This window comes from Melitaea cinxia, chromosome 4 (genome assembly GCF_905220565.1).
Source record: "Melitaea cinxia chromosome 4, ilMelCinx1.1, whole genome shotgun sequence".
NCBI lineage: Eukaryota > Metazoa > Arthropoda > Insecta > Lepidoptera > Nymphalidae > Melitaea > Melitaea cinxia.
Genome location: NC_059397.1, coordinates 6591859 through 6615102, shown reverse-complemented (window position 1 = coordinate 6615102; position 23244 = coordinate 6591859). Strand labels below are relative to the sequence as shown.

The 23244-nt window shown below is 32.7% G+C and overlaps 3 protein-coding genes across 3 annotated transcripts; 1 reads left to right on the top strand and 2 right to left on the bottom strand.

Annotated features, from left to right (window-relative positions):
* Positions 1–2: 2 nt before the first annotated feature.
* On the bottom strand, positions 3–7036 carry LOC123670523 (transcription factor IIIA-like). The gene is made up of 7 exons (XM_045604011.1): positions 6656–7036; positions 6356–6468; positions 5061–5234; positions 3557–3705; positions 2035–2155; positions 1683–1782; positions 3–803 (listed from the first exon to the last, which is right to left on the bottom strand). Exons 1-7 carry the CDS (start codon positions 6770–6772, stop codon positions 597–599), a joined length of 981 nt encoding a protein of 326 aa, XP_045459967.1. The 5' UTR covers positions 6773–7036; the 3' UTR covers positions 3–596.
* Positions 7037–7460: 424 nt separating this feature from the next.
* Positions 7461–18854, top strand: LOC123670059 (protein ILRUN). The gene is made up of 5 exons (XM_045603569.1): positions 7461–7915; positions 7987–8100; positions 11204–11430; positions 11545–11654; positions 18415–18854. Exons 1-5 carry the CDS (start codon positions 7731–7733, stop codon positions 18442–18444), a joined length of 666 nt encoding a protein of 221 aa, XP_045459525.1. The 5' UTR covers positions 7461–7730; the 3' UTR covers positions 18445–18854.
* A 221-nt stretch (positions 18855–19075) lies between these two features.
* On the bottom strand, positions 19076–21741 carry LOC123670060 (thymidylate synthase). Its single transcript, XM_045603570.1, has 5 exons — positions 21512–21741; positions 21168–21425; positions 20862–20982; positions 20358–20583; positions 19076–19696 (listed from the first exon to the last, which is right to left on the bottom strand). The coding sequence occupies exons 1-5, from the start codon at positions 21585–21587 to the stop codon at positions 19487–19489; spliced, it is 891 nt and encodes a 296-aa protein (XP_045459526.1). The 5' UTR covers positions 21588–21741; the 3' UTR covers positions 19076–19486.
* Between the last annotated feature and the right edge of the window lie 1503 nt (positions 21742–23244).

Below are 23244 nucleotides of genomic sequence, written 5' to 3'. Positions count from 1 at the left end.
ACTTTATCATAACAATATTTATTATAATTATACACAAACAGATAGTCCTGCTATAACAATTTCACATTGTAAAAACTGCTTATCAATTTTGATAAAAGTTTGACTTAAAAGGCGGATTTATATTTGACTGACGTGTCGTGTCGTGTCGCATCAGACCAGAATCGGTATCATACATTTTGTACGACAACGTTTACATTGATGTGTTGTGTCATATCGTGATGACTTCGATGTGCCGCATCAGAACCGATCCCGGTTCGCGTCAGATAAGCGGGTTGCGAGGGGCGCTGAAACGGCGCCATCACGACACGTCAGATTAATGTGCGCGCGCGGCAGTGCTTTGTTATGACGCGTCAGTAGGGACACGGTATCGAATACAAAGTATCGATACTGTACTCATGTATTGATTCAAAATATTGTCCTGATGCGTTAAAACACGACATAATAACGTAAACGTCATGACACGACAAAACACGTCAGTCAAATATAAATCCACCTTTATGTAACTTCTGTAATTGTACAGATACAAAAAAAAAAAAAACATTTACAATATGTATATAATTACACATATAAATTTTTAGAACGTTTCTAGAAGTTGTTTAGCAACATACGAAAGGCTTTTCAACGATAGGTACAATAGACGTTTCTATTACATCCTTCTCGCTAATTCCAGCTAGTTTGAGGGCAGATGATTTTTTCATTGTATTTTCGTCTTTTCTTTTTTTCCGACCAGATTTTAAAGTTTTTTTAACGTTCTTTATTATTTTAGGTCGAGTGTGTCTTTTCATATGTTCCTTTAAAGTTGACTAGAAAATATATGATTATATATTAGTGCTTATAAAGTAAAACAATAGATAATATGGAAAGCAATATATGGGAAGGTATGGATGTGATTTTTCGGATATGAATATAATATGAATATTACTATATTGGTTAGTGAATTCAATTTTTTCGTATCAACTATTACTTTCGAATAATTTCATTGACGGATGTCAGAGTTTTAAGGAATTTTCAAAGAAAAATGTGAATACGTAACAAATCTATTTTATTGTTATCACTTGATACTACCCTCAACCACTAGGGTCATGCAAATAATTACCATTATTTACTGTTATTTAATCTGAGTACTGTGATCTGGGATTTCATGGCCATTTTGACTGAAGAGTTAAGTTAAAGTAATAGAAATAAAAAGAGTATGAAAAACGTGGACCAGTGTGACGGACTGTATGTATGTTTGACCGCGTAAACATAAAAACATACCAAATATGTATCATTTAGATTCCTCTCCAATTCGAAATTGTCCGAAACTTTTATTTCGTCGGATTCTTTTACGGATACGGATATTTTTTTTATTTCTGATATAGGTACGATATTGTAGTTAAAGTTACTGAGATCCAAACCGTCAGATCTCACAATATTCATAGCATATGAACACATCTCTACTGTAGGTTTGCAGATATAAAGTGCAAGTGTAAATGTAATTATTTGATATTTGCTGAAGATCACGAGATGATCAAGGGGTCAAACAAGGAGGATTATTAATTCAATCAAAGGTCTATAACAAGATAAGCAGTAATAAAAAAAAATGTTGCCAATTCTTACGTTCGTAATAATATTGCAAAAAGCATATTTTAGATAAGAAAATACGAACCAAAACAATACAGAAAAATAAATGAAAGTGTTACCTTTGTTGACAATTTAGCTCCACAAGTTGAACAATCAAAGGTAAGACCTAGGTGTTTTATCCTTATATGTTGTTGTAAATTGCTGTTACGTGAATATTTCCTGAAAAGTTACGTAATTTTATATTATTTTGTAATTGGAATATAATATTAAAGACACTCCCTGAATAAAGTCTAACGTTAAGTACTAATAACAGGTTGATAATCTGCCATAAATTTTGGTGAAAACCAAAATTTTAGAACAATGAAAAATTTAATCTACAAATTACAATGTTACGCCAAATGGATTTTATACAAATGCCTTATTTTAAAAAAATATGAATAAATTTTGTGAACATGATTTTTTTTCACTCACCTGTTACAACTTTCGTAAGGACAAGAAAATGTTTTTCTTCTACTGGGGAAATGTTTTTTAAGATGTCGTATGATATGTGATCTTTTTCTGTAAAGTTTCCCACATTCATGGCATATGTATTCTGAGGAGAAAATATATTTAACTTATTTTTTTATTCGAAACATTTAAAATTGACTTAATAATTAAACACAAAATAATACATTAGACGCCAGATTAATTACAAGATATTCGTACATTTTCGTTATCTGTTTTATAAAATACTGCAAGACTCAATATTGATGACGCGTTGGCGCAACCGTCACAGCACTGGTTTGTGGTTGTTGCACTGGCGGTTGCGGGTTCGCTCCCCGCACATGGTAAGCATTTGTATTAGCCATACAAATGTTTGCCGTGGTCTGGATGTTTGTGCAGTCCTTGTGGGTCTCCCCACCGCGTCTCAGAGAGCACGTTAAGTCGTAGGTACCAGTTGTTATCGTGTACACCCGATAGCGATCGTCACTTCTAGTAGGGAATATATCCGCCAACCCGCATTGGAGCAGCGTGGTGGATTCAATTTTTAATGAAAAACTAGCTGCAACGAAAAATCTTTTTCACTAAAACTATTCTTACAGATATTTCTTTTTTCTTTATTCCTTCTATACAGATAAGGTGAGTTTCATCTGTAAAACACGGGGTTGAGTGTCGAATGTCCGTAAAGCAAGGGACAATGGTAAGGGTGAAAGTGACAATGGTAGTGGTGACCAGTGCTTACGCATCAAATGTATGAGGTATAGGCGGTAGTTCGATATGGACACTGCTAAAGCCGTCAATATTTATCCGCAAATTTAGGTCTTGTGAACAAGACATTCGCAGTTATGTCGAAATATCGAGCTCCGCAAAATGAAAGTAAATAATTGTGTTTGCCGGCTAACGAAAAAAAAAACGACTTCAATTATATCGACAAGTAATACTACGTAGGTAGACGAAAAAATAGTCAAGTAAATACGCATTATCAAAGATTACTCCAAAAGCTGTAATCAGATCTCGATGAAATTTAAATGTGACCGCATGATAAACATCGGCTTTCGATTAAATTTAAAATCATCAAAATTGGTAAACCCAGTAAAAAGATATGCGGATTTTCGAGAGTTTCCCTCGATTTCTCTGGGATCCCATCATCAGATCCTGGTTTCCTTATCATGGTACCACACCTGGGATATCTCCTTTCCAACAAAAAAAGAATTATCAAAATTGGTTTATAAACGACGAAGTTATCCCCGAACAGACATACAAAAAATATATATATATATATACCTACGGTCAAATTGAGTAACCTCCTTCTTTTTTTGAAGTCGGTTAAAAAACATGGTTAATATCCCGTTTTCGTATAGTTTTAGTAATAGAAGTAACCATGTTAATCTAAAATCTTTTTCACATTGAATAAGAACATTTTAGAACAAGTGAATTAAAAATAGAAATTGAATTAAAATATATTTCATCTAATATATAATATTAGTCGGTACATAATGTATTGTGTTATTACCGGACTGATGTTCCTTTCTTTTATGAGTTGTGAGTTCCGTCCAACGATTAAACTTAATATCACAATGTTCACACAAATACGTTTTATGATTTCTCATGTGCTTTTTCTTCTCATATAAAGTAACAAATTCTTTATCACAGTATGGACATCTATAACAAAATAAAATCTATTAATAATTTAACAATAAACAGAACATATACTTTTTAATTTAAAAAGTGGGTGGGTGTTCGTTTACAGTACATATTTTTTGGGGAGAAGAAGGTTAAATTTGCCAAAAGTAGACATTTATGTCTTATAAATAGTCTAGATTAAGGTTCAGAACTACAGCATCTTTGGTCAGTCAAATGAGACTGTATATTTCTACTCTGAAGAAGTAAGGGCAAACATAAAGGAGAAAAGGAGGCTACGACATGTATGGCATACAAGCAGACACACAAGTGATAAAAGATCCCTCAATAGAGCAAGCAGAGTTAAAGATCGTAATAACGGAGGCCAATGATGAAACTGTGCATCCATAAATAGGAAATCTCACAGCTACTATCTATTAGCTGTGCAGAGCTTGCAAAATCTTTTATAGACCATTGCACTATAAGTCTCCTCTACGGAAGCAAGACGGGGCTAGGACCACGCAAACCAAAGCGGAAACCTTCGCAAAACATCTAACCGAAGTGTTAAAGCCGAATAATAGAGGACCTTATGCATGATGTCGGACATTGATTCTTCTTTGATCATTGACGTCATCTAAAGTTGGTTACGCCGCGAGAAATAGCCCGGCAAATCAAATCTCTAGCGAACAACAAGGCTCCGGGTTACGACCTCATCGATAAAAGGGTCCTTGAAGAACCAACACGTAAAGGTATAGTCTACCTAACCGTGCGGTTTAACGCCATCATGAGAGTGGGACACTTCCCAGAACTCTGCAAAATCTCTCTGGTTACAATGATACACAAACCTGGCGAACCTTCACATGAAATCACTACCCACAGGCCTATTAGTTTATTGCAAACTATGTCAAAGCTCTTTGAAAAATGTTTTCTGCAGAGATTTAGCAAGTTCCTATTGCAAAATCGTATCGTTCCTAACCGAACCAGTTCGAATTCCGGAAAGAACACTCAACCGTAGAACAGGTCCACAGAGTTTAAGTTTAATTGTAGCGGCGAATATGTCTATATTCGACGATGAAAATGGCCGGTCAACCAGATAAGCTGTAACACATTAAAGGGCTGAACTTCGATGGGAGTTGATGGACCGACACCGCATCTACTCATAGCCTATCAGACGATTGCACGAATAAAAACCAAAAAAAAAATTATATATACATATAAGTACAAATAACCACTCAGAGCGGGAATCAAACCCACAACCACCAGTTTTTAGGTGCTGACATGACAGACGGAACACTACACCAGAGCAATTGTCAAAAATAAATAATTAAACCATTTTTTTTTACCTAAGTAGGCTTTAGGAGTTTTAAAAATGAAATGTGAAGTATATTTATGCTCACCTAAATGATTTTATTCCATTGTGTACATGCATGTGAGCTCGTAGTTGATGTTTTTTCTTGAAGTTAACTCTGCACATATCACATGAAAATGGCTTGTTGTTTTCAATGTGGCTAACTTTTATATGCCTTTTCAAATTTTGTCTGTTTGCATACTTTTTCATACATTTTGGACAGCTAAAACAATTTTTTTTTTTACTTTAAACAATTGAATAATAATTAAATGTTTATACATAAATATTATTGTATAAGCAATAAACACTTTTGGACTGCAGCTGGTTAGTACGAGTGATTAGTAATCAGCGTAGTCAAGTGAATAGAAACATGTTCCATTTTTTTTGTGAGTAACCCCATTCCACATACCCTTGCTTCCCCTTGACTCGCAACTTATCTGGCTAAATACGTTTGGACATGCTTGTTTAGATATTAGTGTTTAGCATTGTTACACGGACGACACTCACACTCTGTTTTTTAGCATTGTTGTTACATTATTTGGAATAAATACTACATAGAAAGGAAAAATATTAAAGAGGACTGAAGATAGGACCTATAAATTTGTACAGGAGTATCTAAATCATGAATGTCTTTATAATTTTAAAGACCCTAAATATAATCCAGGCCATACTAATAGCTGTTCGACGCCCAACAAATGAATTTTACTAAGCGCAGGACCTAAACAGTATTGGACACAACTAGCACCAAGGATTTATTTTTGTGTTACCCACACATTATGAAATTCTAAACAATTTTTAATATCTTATCAAAATCGACGCATTGGGAATTCTAAACATTTTTGAATATCATATTAAAATCGACCGTTCCAGCAGGTATCGAACCTGCATCTCCGACCCTAGAATTCCCTAATGTCTGGGTAATGCAAAAATAAATCTTACGAACTAAAAATAGCATGGAGTCGTCTCCTGTCGAAAGATTTTCATTGTAATATGAAACTTTGAATAGTTGCGAGTTTTATAAAGAACTCGCTATAGACGGCGCCACGGTCGCTTAGAACCGTATATAAAATCATCATATCAAAAATTTCGTTCTAACAGGTACATCGTTCCATAGCTCAATTGGCTAAAGCATAGACACGGTCAGTTGGAGATGCAGGTTTAATCCCGCTGGAATGGTAGATTTTTGATATTATATTAAAAATAGTTTAGCCCTAAGGACTCACGCTCACATTTACTAAACACCTGCACTCACACTAATCAAAGTGTAAACTAGACTTAAGATATAAAAGTTGAAGTGAATATCCAAACAAAAATGTATTTTTATTTATTCTCAGAGTCACATACCTGTAAATGAAATCAGTTTCAATTTCTTTATGCGCACTTTTGATGTGCCGGTCTAAGTGACTTTTGTTTGTATATGTCTTAGAACAGTTTGGTTCAGGGCACGCAAAGGGTTTCTAAAAAGTAAAAGGAGTAATATTTATTTATGTTATTAAGAATTCAAAACCATTAAATTACAATTAAAAATGAATTTAAGTCATATGATCAAAAAGTATATAACATAAATTTATCAAAATGTAAAATTAATGTTATATGTATAAATTACATTCTAATCTATATTATGGAAACTAAGAATATACTTACGAAATTTATATGCACTAATTGATGCTGTTCTAATCTGTACGGTCTATTAAACACTGAAGTGCATCCAGAAAATGGACAAGCATATATTTTTTTTAAATCTTGTTCCTGCTGATCCATATTAAAAACTAAAGTTAAGTTTCTGTTTTTACTAATTTTAAGAATTACTTTAACAGTAGAAATATTTTATACACTTTTCACATTTATTAATCATAAAAGGGCAAAGTGGATAATTAGTATTATTTAATAAAAACATTTGCATAAAATGTATTTTCAAATAAAAGCATGATAACCTGTCCAAATTCGCGTGTTAAAATTTAAGGGTGCGTTCCACTAAACGACCGCAACGATTGCATTGTAATGTCCTTTCCAGCGTTCCATCTAAGGCTCGTGAATCGTGATCATGTGAGCGATCGGTTGACGTCATAGATGACGTCAATGTTCGCGATCCTTGATGACCTTGATGACCACGACGATTACGTGAAACGATAGAATGGGCGTTGCGGTCGCTTAGTGTAATGCGGCTATGATCTCATTCGTTTCCCCAATAACGCATCTATAAATTCACGGGAATACATGTTTAATTCAATTTTACTCCAGTCCATGCAAAATATTCTAATATAGCCCCCAAAGCTGCATGTTTTAATCATGCCACCATGTTGCGAGCACATAGCGCTCCGATATGCTGTTTCACGGTTCCACCCATAAAATTCGCCTACAACGCCCGCGGCGTTTTTAGTTTTTTACGTTGGTGCAACGGCAATTTCAGCGGCATTAAGTGGAACGTAGCCGATATATACTCTTTGGTTGACATGACAGTTCCAGATGGTCAGTGATCATAATCAATTTTATTCGTTCATTTTTTCAAAATAAATAATGCGACATAGTAGGCCATTAATTTGATAGTAAAAGTGATATATATGTAAAATTTTAACCGCAAGTGCCAACAGCAATATTAATTTTTTCTTGCTATTACTTATTTCGGATGAAGTCAGCTGACGAATATAAACAAAGGGAATGTTAATAGTTAAGTGTTAAAAGAATTGCTGAAAGTGCCTGTGATTTAGTTTTAAGCATAATGGATGTTGACGGTTCAGCTGGCGAGATAAGTCAGAATCTTGGAGAGATAGATCAAAACCTCCTCCTGCAGTTTAGTTGTATGAACACTACTGATAGAGAAGAGCTCATAAGTCAAATGCAGAGACTTTTAGGTCCCACTTTGAACTATAATACAGCTAGTTTTTTCTTGGATATGAGCAATTGGTAAATTGTTACTTTAACATTTCTATTTCATTTAAGGTTCAGTAAGCATTAATATTTTTAAATAATTTCAGGAATTTGCAAGCAGCAATATGTTGTTATTTAGATTATAGTATACCTACAAAGCTTCCATCAATGTCATTGAAAGCAGCTCAAAATCAAGAATCTGCAGTTGGACCATCAACTTAGTAAGTCTTCTTCCTTCTTTAGAGTTAATGGCTTTCAAGAGTGCCAAATGAGCACAGATGATTTTGCCAATGTCAAGTAGAAAATTTAGTAATTCTTAATGTTTTATTTTAATGATGTAACAATTTCAGTTTATTATCATATTAAAAACTACAATCTGACAAAAAGAACATTGTGCATATTATATACATGTTGTTATATTTGACCTCATTAGGTAGTTAATACAAAGTTTTCTTCCACTATGGGGTTAATAATTGCATGCCCTAAGAATACAAAAACCATTAATAAAAAAACTCTGCAATAAAGTTTAAGAAATTATTGGGTCAAAAGCCCACATTATTTGAATTACCTTTGGTTATTATGATCAACTTTATAAAGTAAAAAAAAATTAATCTGTGTTTTTACATATACCCTACAAAATAATTATCATTGTCTAAACTTAAAATATTCTACCTTTTTGAGGACTAAAATGTGAGCTGCCATGTGACAGCTGGCAAATGTGAAACATCCTTATTATTTTGAACAAGTAAAGGGGGTGATAGACGTGCGAGTAAGTTGGTTGGCGATCCAACAAATTGAAATTTTGCTCGTAATCCGCATCTGCTCTTACGTGTGGCAGCACTGCGAGCCGCGAGCTACCAATTTTAACCGACTTCCAAAAAAGGAGGAGGCTCTCAATTCAATTGTACATGTATGTTACCTCAGAACTTTTGACTGGGTGGGCCGATTTCCATGAGTTTTGTTTTAATCAAAAGTTGGTGTGTGTTGTGTGGTCCCATTTAAATTTGATTGCGATCTAACAAGTAGTTATTGGGTTAATTATTTATATGTTATTTTAATAATGCGTATTTACTTGGCTGTTTTTTCCTCTACCTACGCGTTACTTGTCAATTTAATTGAAGTTGATTTTTTTTAAACGATTATGTTTCGCCGGTCCGTGGACGTGGTCCGTAGTAGAGTCGGATCACCGCCAATTTTAACTGACTTCCAAAAAAGGTGCAGGTTCTCAATTCGATTAAGAAACCTTAGAACTTTTGACTGGGTGGACCGATTTCCTTGATTTCTGTTTTAATCAAAAGGTTTGGTATGTCTTGTGTTCCCTTTCCATTTGATTGGGATCTAATAAGTAATTTTTGGGTTATATCTAATAATGCCTATTTACGAGACTGTTTTTTCGTCTACTTGTCGATGTAATTGAAGACGGTTTTTTTAAAAACAATTATGTTTCGCTAGTCCGTGGATGAGGAATGCTTGTAGTGTAGGTATTTGTAATTTTTATTACTTTTGGTTGAGAAATTACTCAAAATGAATTATTTCAGAACTTCGTCTTTTTTTGGTTTTTAAAATGAAATAATAATATAATAATAATAATAATTGTTTATTTGCAAGAACATGGCGTCGAAGTTGTACAAGATTAACATTAATATAGTCCAAACATGTTCTACCTTACAGTGTGCAAATATTAAATATTAATATGCTTCGATACAATATTTTTAATATTAACTGTAGATTATTTATCATTGAATTATTTATACTTATAGATTATTAATATGGGATATAATTTCTTCCTAAAACTATATAATAAATATTACCATAATTGATATGTTTCTTAGATGTCACGTTTAATTAACCATCTCTTAGGTCTTTAAATTAATATCCTAAATTCCGTAATACGATACAATTCGATAAGTGCTACGATATAATCCCTAAATAACACAAAGCTTCTTCTCTCGGCAACATCGCAATACAGAATGACTAAGCTTCACGTGTGTCACCGACGTCGAGCCGAGTAAGTACGCGATCTTAAAAACCGCGTACTTTAAGTTCGCACGTCTATCAGGCCCTTTAGGGTGACACACTAGCGAAAAAGGTCGTCGAGCCACAAGTTCGCGAACTTACTCGCACGTCTATCACCTTAATAGACATAAAAGTATGACAGAAACTAAATATGGCATGATAAGAAAATACAATATAACGGATTTTCGCCCGAAAATGATGAGTTTATTTAATTAACATTTATTTTCTTTATATACAAAAATTTCTTTAAAATTGCGACTATTCAATTATTAATAGTATAGTTATAGAACATAATTATATTCCATCATGTAGCGTCGCCCAGGGCCTGTATCGCTATGCAAACCATCAGATTTAACCTCGCCTATAGATGTTGCACATCAAAAATTTCATGGTATTGGTTGCTTGGTATTATTTATTAGGATACACAATATTTTAATAATAGTTTATAAGTGAACCAAGCGATCTAAAAGTAAGACTAAGACTTGCCCATCATTTCCAATATGCCCAATCATTTCTACTATTCATTCCACAGAATTAGTATTCTCCTGAGTAATCTATGTATTTTTATTTTATTTTATTTAGGAAACTTAGGAACTTTAGGTGTATAAATATAAGATGAGAAAGCTTTGCAATAGGATAATATTAATATTCTTGCCTTCGTTAAACTATTTTATTTTACAAATGATGTGTAGAATTTAATGAATGATGATTGCCGTGGTCTGGTCGTTTGTGCAGTCCTTGTGGGTCTCCCCACTGTGCCTTGGAGAGCTGCCCGCATTAGAGTAGCGTGGTGGATTAAGCTCTAATCCTTCTCCTACATGGGAAGAGACCTATGCCCAGCTGTGAGATATTACAGGCTGAAGCAAGTGTAGAATTTGGCCTACGTGACGTCATGATGGGTTGTAGTTACACCAACATATTCAGCAATACACAGAGATGGTCTTAATACCTCTATGAAAACCGTGATATTAATGAATTTATGATGAAAAATTGATAATATATTTGCTAACAAGGCTCATCAATACCCATCACAAACATTGTAGTACTAGTAGACTATACAGATATTTGAAGTGATTTGCACATAATGTAGTGCCTCCAAATCTTCAATACAGGATTTCCTCTACTGAGGGCTGTGGAATGAGACTTGTTTATTTATTTCTCTCTTTCTATTATATTATAATGAATTTTACTTGGAAAACATAATTATGTTACCAAAGTTCATATAAATGTAAACTTTTGTGCAAAAAAACTTTAGATAATTTTTTAGTTTTGACAATATTCATATAATTTATCAGTATTTGATTACAGTTTTGAACAAAATTGGAGTATTGCTAACACAGGAACTGAGGCATGGCCGGGTAGCTGTAGGTTAATTCAAGCGGGTGGTGAACCTTTGGGAGCAGTACCACTTTATGTACCACCTTTGCTTCCCGGACATTCCACAAACGTTAGCATGAAACTGTTAGCACCAAGTGTTGCCGGTGTACACCGAGGCTACTTCCATTTGATTTCAGATAAAGGGGAACAAATTGGAGGTAAATTTTTAACAATATTCAATAATAATGTTTATAAAATGTATTGCATGTATAAAATGATAAGAAAAATTATTGTGGTAAAAACTGATCTTCTTGTTGTATATTTTTCTACAGATACATTATGGGTAGAAGTAACAGTAGAATCTGAAGTGACAATGGCTCTAGCTGAGCAGATGGCCGCCTTACCAGTACCTAGTAGTAGATTGGACGATACAGTACCTCAGGTAATTAAAATAATTTAAATCATTATTACATAGTATAAAACAAAGTTGCTTCAAGCTGTCTGTATGCTTAGATCTTTAAAACTACGCAATGGAGTTTGATGTGGTTTTCTTTAGTAAATAAAGTGATTCCAGAGGAAGGTTTATATGTTTAACATGCATAATATAGTAGAGGAACACTAATAGTTTTTGAAACTATGCGAAGCCGGGGCGGGTCACTAGTATGAATATAAATTTTAAGGTGGGCATTGACAATCAGTTTTTCGCGTCAGTTTTAACTGATCAGTTTTTCGCGCTCTCCAAAATTTGATCGTGAGTGTAGAACCGTCGCTCCAGTTTTAACTGACGACGAGCCACGAAAATGCAACCCGGCGACCCGAACTGCCTGTGTGTGTAATCGTAATCGTCGTTCCAGCCAATCGCGTCATTTTGCTCGCAGCGTCCGCGGTGATTGAGAGTGCACTAGTGTAGTGTTTGTTTTTAAAATGTCGGTGTCCCCTAGACGAATCATAATGACAGAATTTATTGAAACATATTAAAATTCAGAATGTTTGTGGAAAACGGACGAGAATTACAAAAGTAAACAACATCGACAAAAAGTTTTATTTTACACACACTATTTTTATAATTTATATCATATACACACGGTCGTCTCTTCCTACAGTAAGCAATGTAGTGGTTGTGCTATAGCTAACTGCCGGCTGATATAGATACATTTTTTTTTAATAAATACATATAAATAATACTCAGATATAAATAAATAAATTTATAATTAATGTCATTAACGACACCGTGCATGGTCGATTGACCATTGACATACTTATTACAGATGAGGTACAACTAATAATAAAAACTGTTCATATAGAATTATAGACCATTGTAGACCAGTATATGGCAACAAACAGTAGTCGCTTTAAGAATCAATGTTTCTTCTTCGGAATCAGAATCCATTTTTTTTTTCTTAACAAAAATAGGTAGTACCTACACGTCCTTAAAGCAGCCCGGTCGGTCGAAAACCATAGATAATACACTTAAACTAGGTATAGATAAGCAACTCAAGATTTAAAAAAAAAGTTTAGGGGCCTCGGCCACTAGATGGCTCGTTACTAGTTTCTCATTGGCCTCATAGATGGCATTAACCTAATAATATTATATTTTATTTAAGGATTTTGTGCCAATTGAAAAACCACAAATTCATATTTAATCAATTTGTCGTTTAACAATTAATTCACATATTTTTACAATGAAAGACTTGCATGATTTAATTATTTATATTTATTTTTTTTGTGTTTATGAGTTTTATAATAATCAAATGCCTGAACTTTAATTGGATCGGTCTCGTCAAAGGACGTTATTTTTCCATCTATAATTCTATTTACATTTTTACACCAACTGTGAATTATTATATTTATTGCTAGATTACTAATATAATCAATTAATGAGCCTTTATGCTTTTCACAAGATATTACATTAAAGTTGCAATTACAATCTATAAAAAATCTCATTTTCTCTATTAGACAATCTGATTCAGGAGCCTCACGTAAACAAGCCACAATCATATAATACATTTCGTCTAATAAATTTACAATTTTTTGACTAGGGTGAAATAAAGACTTTTTCGTATAATCAATTTCGTAAATAAAAGAATTAACGTCTACTTCATTATTTATAAAATCACTTTTGCATTTTCTACATTTTTTAAATATATTTGTTTTACACTTTTTTATAACATATCCAGCTACATATTTTTTTGATTCTTCGTGTATTTTTGAGCAATTATTTTTTATTTCGTCCATTAATATTAATAATTGATCAATATCATATGATTGTGAAATTATGGGAGGCTCCTGTTTTCTAGTAAGTAAAAATTTTAACGATTGTAATGCACTATTATCATCTTGTTCACAGTTAGCACTCAAAGAGTGTGGCGAATTTAAATTATTGACAAGTAATGTTTTAAATGCATTAGTGAACTGTATGCATGTTGGATTTACATTTCGAACTCCATTACTCCTGATGTTGCAAGAAAAATTTTCTAGAGGATCTTGGTTAAAATTTCTCGTTAATAAGCTTGTCACATTATGTTTTTTATTCAAGTATTCCCACATTTCTTTAAAAGTTTCCATATTATGAACCCAATTCTTGAGGGAAGGCACTTTCTCCAACTTTATTTCTTCTGTGCCATTTTTTTCGTTAACTTTTACGAATTCCATTGATTGGAAAATGGGCACAAGTTCATTCCACAACCCAAAGTGAGGAGAATTTTTCTTCAAGCACCTTTTGTAGATTTTTGCATCACCTTGGTAAGAGTGACCATTAAACGAGTCAAACAATTTATCCATGATAAGGAGAAAGTCTGCAGTTTCTTCACATTCAGCTGGAAGAATTTCGTGCTCTGAAATAAAGAAAAATAAAATTATTTAATGGATTGGATGTATGAATGGATTTTTTTTTTCTTTGGTAGTCAGTGTTTGTAAACTAATTTTGAAGCTAGCCCGTTAAAACTGTTCACTGTTCTTAGCTTATAGAAAACAATCTTTTCATATCGAGGTACACTTGCGTTCTTTTCACTATATTGTTCCGAAAAGATCTGAAAAGGCGAAAATGCGCCGTAAGCCGACGGTCCTTTTATAGGATCCCCGTCCGCATCACCTTACTAACCTAACAAACGTCCAGAACATTATTTTCGGAACGTTAATGGGGTAAACTGAAGGGCCTTTTAGTTGGTCCCTCGCACCCTTCATCTGCGAGTCTCCGTGTGCGTCGCCTCACCTTGTATGCCGTGTACATCGCTTTGAGCCAGAGAAAAGGCTCGAAGTAGTCTCTGAGCTCGTCACATACAGTAATTTTTTTGAAGTCAGCATAATGAAATTTAAATAAATACCTCAAGTTGAAACTTACTTGCAAGGAATCTCATTGTTGACGATACTCTCTGGCTAAACACCTGTGCAGCATATTTCACTTTCATCTTAGGTAGTTTTTCTTTTATTACGTGGGCCTCTGTCAATTTGTTTACAAGTCTAATTTCATCTTCACCAACATCTAGTTTTAAAAGCATTTTTAAGTGCTCCCATTTGGCATATTTCGTTTTACCATTTTGTAAAAATTTTAAATTTTTTGACAGCAAATTATTTCGCATCCCCTTAAGTAAATGTGGGGGGTCAAACAGTGGGAAAACTTTTAGATTATCCAACTCAAAAGCCAATGTATCGTGTTGTTTTTCGTTTTTAAGATATTTGGCTTTAGTGTCATCTTTTAGGCTTTTAATTACGCTTAAATTTGTCGTAGATTGGTCACATACAGTGGCAACAACTGTCAACCCAGTACTCGAAATTTGTTTAATAACATTTGTCAGCAGATTTTTCAAGTCAGCTTTTTTTGTACAGCCATGACAGAACGTAAAATAAATGGGTTGTTTAAATTTACTTTTTATGCCCTTTATCATAAAAACAAGGGCATGATCGGCTATTATTTTATGTCTCTCATGCCCCATATCTTCAAATCCAGTTATTTGGCACAAAGCTGAATTATAAAAAACGCCTGGTGACAGAGATACCTCATCAAATATTAAAGTAACCAATCTTTTTTCTTTGGACATTTTCTTGACCGTGGTTTTAAGGTTTGCCATGATTTCTGGATTTAATCCAGGTTTTAAAGTAAAACCACTTAGGAGTTTTTGAAGACTGCGTATGGATGGAAGAACAAACATTGTTTTCATAAGTTTATACGCCTTCTGGCCCTGTTTATAAATTGAAAGGGCCATTATTTTTTCTTCTAGAGTATAGCGTCGCCCTCTTCCCTTTGTCTTCCATTTAAGTTGCAGTGATGTCAAAGTTTTAATACTATTTGGCATTTTCTCAATCACTGTCAAAAATGATTTTGACTTTGATAATTTTTCTGCAGCACGTATCTTTAGCAATTGAGATTTATATTTAAGGCTAAACTTTAATAATCTCTGTTTTAATTTAGCCACCTCCTTATTTATTTGAATCTCATTAATAGTCAAACGACGTTTCAAAGCCCCTAAAATTAATAATATTATTAAGTTTGGTATGAATTACAAAAATAATGATACTTCATATGATTACCAAGATGCTACAATAATTATCCATTTAATAATTAACCATTGTGTGTGATTACACAGGGAATGCGTATTTTTCTTCCAGTAAGGGGTTTGTTTACATAATAAAAATTTTATTTTTTGATGTAGTTTACATACTTTCAAATATGAAGTAGTATATGTGACGCCGCGTTGGCGCAGCGGTCACAGCCATGGATTGTACCTGTTGCGCTGGCAGTTGCTGGTTCAATCCCCGCACATGACAAACATTTTTATTGGCCATACAGGTGTTTGCAGTGGTCTGGGTGTTTGTACAGTCCTTGTGGGTCTTCCTACCGTGCCTCGAAGAACACGTTAAGCCGTCGGTCCCAGTTGTTATCATGTACACCTGATAGCGATTGTTACTCATAGTAGGGAATATATCCGCCAACCCGCATTGGAGTAGCGTGGTGGATTAAGCTCTGATCATTCTCCTACATGGGGAAGAGGCCTATGCCCAGTAGTGGGATATTACATATATATATATATATATATATATATATATATATATATATATATATATATATATATATATATAGTATATAATATAGTATATAATAATATACTATTTCAAACGAATATCAGGTACATATTATATGTAAATTACCTTGTTTGGCTAGATTATTATCTTTTGTAATTAGAGTAGAAGTCGACGGGGGCATTATAGTAAGTACATGATCAATTACATCAATTTCCATGGGTTGCAGCTGAGATGTACCTGAAAGTATAAATAGTGGAATATAAAATTAGCTTTCAAGACTAATCTAGTGAAACACCATCATGGTATACTGTATTAGTAATACTAAATTAGTTAATACTTTTATAATACTTAAGGTAAACTTATTAATACTTTAGTCCAAGTTTATTAATAAGTTGGCCAAATTATAATATTATCTTATACAAAAAATATGACAAAAACATACCAATATTTAGTGTTGGAACTGCATTAGCTGTAAGTCTGTGACTTTGTGAACGATAACATTCTTCAAAGTGGCGATTGCATATTCGAATTTGGTTATAAATGTAAATGTCTCCTTTATCTTGAACATCTTTAGCGAGGACAGATTTCCATACATTAAATCTTTCTAGATGTGGGTATTGTGGTTTAGGAAATCGATGCAATGGACCTATAATGGATAAAAACATCACAATGTTGTTCTAGTTTACAGAACAGACCCCTAATACATTTGGATGACAAAATATAGAAAATAAAAATATGCATAGAAAAAAATATACGTATACATCTTCCTAAAAGCTGCAGAATGCTAAAGAATGTTTTGATTTATCTATCAATAATTATTTATTTGATTTTGTCTGAAGATGTGTCCGAAGGTTTAAGTATCCTGGAAGATACTATGAAGTTCATCTCAAACCAGTGGTAGGAACTGGGCCAGTATTTTACCCAAACATAAATCAATGTAGTTTTAAATTACTTACCATCGATTTCACAACCAAAATGACACTTGAATCGGGAGCTTGATGGCATCTTCACAAGTCCAAAGTCCCAAAGCACAAATCCCAATTAAAAGTAGCCAAGAATTCAAGGCAGATTAAAAGTAACGTAAACAAAACCGTGTCAATCCCAGAAGAAATGCAAATCAGAGTCCTATATACCAAAGCCATATAAATCTTAATAACAAACACAATCGAAGTCAAGCAGGTCAAGCAAAAGTCGTTTTTAAAAAGTAAAATTAAAAGTTAGCGCGATGCACAGGGAAGAGAAGATTCAAACAATTTTAAACCGGATAAAAATTCAAGCCGTTACAAATTTTAACAATTTAAAATGCTGCCAGCTTAAGATTTAAAATTTGCATCTATTAACTGTAATCATATTTTTATGCAACTTATATGTACTGTATTATACTAAAATTATCTTTAATTGTTAAAATTGGTCTCATACTATTCAAAATATTTTATTTTCTATGATAAAACGTTATTTTCATTTTCAAATATTTGGACTCGCTATTGGTATTTTGTAACATATTGGCAACATTTAATGTGGCCATTTTTCTTACACCATGAAATTATTAGATTTTTTTAAATGGCAGCAAACAGAAGTAATTTCAAAATAAAATAATTTCGTGATCTGGAACATGCCTTAATAAAATAATAAAACCTAAAAAAAAATAATCAAAAATATTTTTAGATCTTAGTGTTTACTGCTATGCTAATGTCATCTAGCGAGCGCTAAAAACAACAACATTTAAGTTTAGGGGCATTGACCAAAAGACGGCGCTAGTTTCCATACATTTCTTTTTTTCTCATTAATACACTACAGTTGCATGCCCCTGGTCGAAAACTGAAGAGCCGGCCGGAGTGGCACCTGTCAGTGGGGATATATTTCTACTGACGCCAAAAACTGATCAGTTAAACTGACGCGAAAAACTGATCGTCAATGGCCACCTTTAAATCTCAACTTTCTGATGTCATTATAAAATTATAAGATTTCTTTTGTAGTATGAAAATTTGAGTATTTGATTTTCTCAATTTATTTGTGGAATATGGGAGATCATAAATAAAATAATTAATTAATTACCTAAAAAAATTAACTTAATAACCCTAAGTAGTGTTTTTTTATGCTCAAATTTTTATGAGTTTTTTTTTTTTTGTAAAATACCTCTATAAGTATTTTATAAAATCCTAATTTTGTTATTTTACTCACAGGCAACACCACAAGATGACAAAATGTGTTGATATGGAAGTCACTATCACTTCTGCAATATTGATACAAAGAAAATGTCGATACTACTTCCTCCATAAAATTAGTTTTTTTTTTTTATAATTTGTAATTTAAATTAAATATTTTGCTACTCATCATGATGTTACAGAAATGCAATAATATAGTAGTCTCAATGTAAGAAGAATAAGACTTAAAAACAATGGTATAATGTACAAATGTTGTAATACTTATAAAGTAACTCTAAGATGAGAATCATGAATTTATTATTGTTGTGACATTTACAAATTGTATAATAAATAAAATAGAAACAAATTTATTAGCATCACTTAGTTGTAGGTATGAATTGCCATTATTTGATAATAATTATGGGGGTTTTATTTTGTAGTACTATTTGACTTTTAATTTGAATAAAATTAATATTTCATATTTGTTTTACTGTTTCCTTATGATCCAACTATTTTAAAAGCATTTTTGTTCTTTGTAAATACTGAAGTTGATACAAAACATACAAATATGTACTAATATACATTCAGCATTCGTAGTCTTATGATTTCACTTTTCATAGAATATGAGTTTTTTCTCTAAAATAAGCTTATAAGACGTGTTATTTTTTTTTACTATGAAATTATGACAAAAAAGCAAAGGTTATCATGAAAGTAGATTTATTAAAATCAACGACCTACATTTAACATTATTGTTTAGTTTTCTCATTATGAATATAAGCTTAATTTATATTCCAAAATACTGAGTATATACATACATTTCTTTCTTAAGTAGTACTTAATTTTAATAAAGGCACATCTCATCACATACACATTACAATATAAACATGAAAATTTCAGTAAAATATGTTATCTAATTCCTATGACAATGTTGGTAGAACAATGTTGATTTAATATAAAGATAGCGACTGCTAAAAGTAGATTTATGTAAAAGTAACATGGTACAAAAATATTTTCCACCATCATTTCAATCATAATCTTTGGATAAGACCTATAGCAAAATATAGATTAATAATAAGGTTAGTAATTCTTATTCATATACAAAAATGTACGTTTACACGGCCATTTCCATTTCAATCTTTGGATGAGGCTTATAGTCTTTGATGATAAAATCTTCATATTTAAAATCATCTATATTCTCAACTTTGCGTGCAAATTCTAATGTTGGAAAAGGTCTTGGCTCTCTTTCCAGCTGTTTTTTCAAGGGTTCAATATGGTTAAGGTACACATGAGTATCCCCAGTAGTGTGAATGAACTCTCCAGCCTAAAAAGAGCAATAAAAATTACTACAAGATTATAAGCAGAATTTTTTTTGTTATAAACTTAAGTGTTGTGTTTTACATAACATATTTATAATTTTAGAAGTATATTTTAACGAGTTTCAACACTCTTATAAGCATATTTAAAGAATGTTTTTTTTTCATATATATACTTTTTTTGTATAAGAATTAATTGAGAAAGTACATTTTAAAAGTATAAAATTAATGCGATAAATGAATATTATTCACTATGATATGCAACATTACAAAAGAAAAAATAAATAGTAAATAAGGACAAAATGCGGACTCATTGCTGAATAGCGATCTTCCAGGCAACCTTGACTAGCCCATCAGCATTAGGTGCATTGACATTGCTTTCTGCTTCAGAAGTTGTGGGTTTGATTCCTGCACTGAGTCTGGGTGTAATACGCAGCTATAAAAATCGGATGTTACATTTAACAGAAGTATTAAGCTGCTTATTTTAGGAACAGACTACTGTTTTTGTATGTTAAGGATATTTATTTATTTAATCTTAGGGTAGTGTAAATGGTATAGGTTCATAGATTTTATATATATCTAAAGAACGAACAAATATGAAATAATTAATTGATATAAATACACTTATATAGATATATGACCATAAATATTTTTTAATATGTCGCTTACCTGCAAATTGGTTACATGTGCAATCATGTGTGTCAATAAAGCATAACTTGCAATGTTAAAGGGAACACCCAAGCCCATATCAGCACTTCTTTGGTACAATAGGCAGGACAATTTTCCCTTGGCCACATGAAACTGTGCTAAGCAGTGACATGGTGGAAGTGCCATTTTGCCTAGATCAGAAGGAATCCAGGAGCACATTAACATCCTTCTATCACTGGGATTATTTCTAAAAAAAATGTTGTAATTAGTTCTGACTATACATATTATGCTAGTAATTTTTTTTTGAATATAACTAGGTTGGCAAACAAGTGTACGGTTCACCTGGTGGTAAGCGATTACCGTAGGTTATAGAAATCTGCAACATAAGTATCGCAAGCACGTTGCCGACCCTATCCCCACTCTCCCTCAGGAGTCCAGGAGGAGGATTATTATCAGTAATTAGTGATATAAAAGAAAAATCTAACTGTAGAAGCATAAATTAGAAACATAAAAAATTATAAATACTTGAGGGTGTTTATAATGTTTTGAAGTTGATCAATTCCTTGTGACTCATAGTTAGTTTTTGCATCTACATATCTGGCTCCACTGTGCCTCCATTGGAATCCATATACAGGACCGAGATCTCCTTCAAGTTTAAAAATGTATAAATTGTAGTAAATAAGATATTACAATTATGTCAAGTAACAGAAGAATATATAATTTATCGTCAATCATTAATTCGTTAGGAACATTTTCTTTTCTAATTTTGGTAGATTAGCAAAATTTTATTAAAAGTTTTCTGAGTAATTTTTAGGACTAAATTTTCCTTACCTTCCTCTCTATCAGTAAAACCTAAATTATCAAGAAACGCTCTGGAACCATTTGCATCCCAAATATGTACTCCTTTATTAGCTAGCACTTTACTGTCTGTGCTTCCAGATATCAGCCACAGTAGTTCTTCAATTACACCCCTTACAAATACTCTTTTAGTAGTAAGTAATGGTAATACGTTATTTTCTAAAGAATATCTTTGCATCGCGCCGAAAATAGACAGAGTGCCTACATTAGTTCTGTCAATCCGTTTATCACCTGTAATATTTGATTTTAATAAATTGAAATATGTTTTGGTTTTGTTCTGAAAAGAAGTGTTAATCTTGTATGTTACTACTATGTACCTGTTTCAATAATTTTCTTTACAAGATTCAAATAATTATATTCATCATGTGGAAAATTTATCCCGTTTTGCGCCATCTTTTATTTATAAAGAAAAAAACTTAATAATAAAACCAACAACTAGTTCAATATGGTCTAATAAGTTATTCTGATTCTAACCACAGAGCACAATTCTAACGAATTGGTTATAACGATCAAATAACGATATATACCGATGTACGAACAAAACTTAAACAATGGTCGCTTGTCGAAAAATTGGCGGTAATAAATATATTTTTTTGCAATAGGCAAAGGTACTAATAGGCTCAGACCCAGTAAAGGCTAGTTTACACTTTGATTAGTGCGAGTGAAGGTGTTCAGCAATTTCGAGTGCGAATGTGAGTCCTTCGTGCTAATAAATCTAATACTGTTAAGATATTGTGCTTAATAAAATTCAATTGTTAGGCATTAAACAGCAAGTATGGACGAACAAAAACAAGCGCACTTGCAAGAAAAACTTTAAAAAATCTTAAACGTGGTAGTGTATGAAACTGAAGACTTCTCGGGCTCTTTTAATTTTATATTTAGGGTCTTTACAATTATAAAGACATTCATGTTTTAGATACTCCTGTAAAAATTTATAGGTCGTATCTTCGGTCCATTTCGACATTTTTCTTTTTTAATAATATTTTTTTAATAATTTAATAATATTTATTTCACATAATGTTATAACAATGCTAAAAAAACATAGCGAATGTCATCTACGCCACAATGCTAAACACCAATCACTAAACAAGTATGTCCAATCGTCCAAACGTGTTTACAAGCCGGACAAGCTATGAGTCAAGGGGAAACTTCTATTCACTTGACTACGCTGATTACTAATGACTCGCACTAACTAGCTGCAGTCCACACGTGTTTGTACTAATTTAGTAAGCCTGCACTAAGCACTTGCCTTGCACTCACATTAATCAAAGTGTAAACTAGCCTTAAAATAAGTGAATAGACGTGTCATTTTTTTCTATATTTATCTTCATTCAAAACTGGCACAGATTTACTACACAATTAATCTAAGCAATTAATTCTAGTTATCATTTAATATACTATTTATTTACTTCAAATGATCAAAAGTTAAAATCCTGTATCTGATTTTTGTAAACATGTTATATTTAAAAATAATGAAATAGGTAAATGATAGCTGAAAAAATAAATATCATCACTTCGGCCTATCGCAGTCCACCGCTGGACATAGGTCTTCCCAAGTTCACGCCAAAAATGGCGTGAACTCATGTGTTTTGCCCATAGTCATCAAGCTGGGCAGGCGGGTTGGTGACCTCAGGGCTGGCTTTGTCGCACCGAAGATGCTGCTGTCCGCCTTCGGCCTGTGTATTTCAAAGCCAGCAGTTGGATGGTTATCCCGCCATTGGGCGGCTTTTTAAGTTCCAAGGTGGTAGTGGAACTGTGTTATCCCTTATTCACCTTTTACGTCACCCACGAGAAGAGAGGGGGTAGCTATATTCTTTACTACCTTAACCACACAGAAAAAATAAATATAACACACCACAAACTAAATTTCGATCGTAATTGTCTGAATAAAAAACTTAACCACTTTATCCTTCCCTATATTGTAGTTAAAGTAGGTTTTTGGTATATAGGATTAACGAAATTTTAAATATTTTTCCTCTAATCTGGTATAAAGCTAGTATAAACTATTTTGTTTGAATAAACAAATACACCTTCATATATATGTCCATTG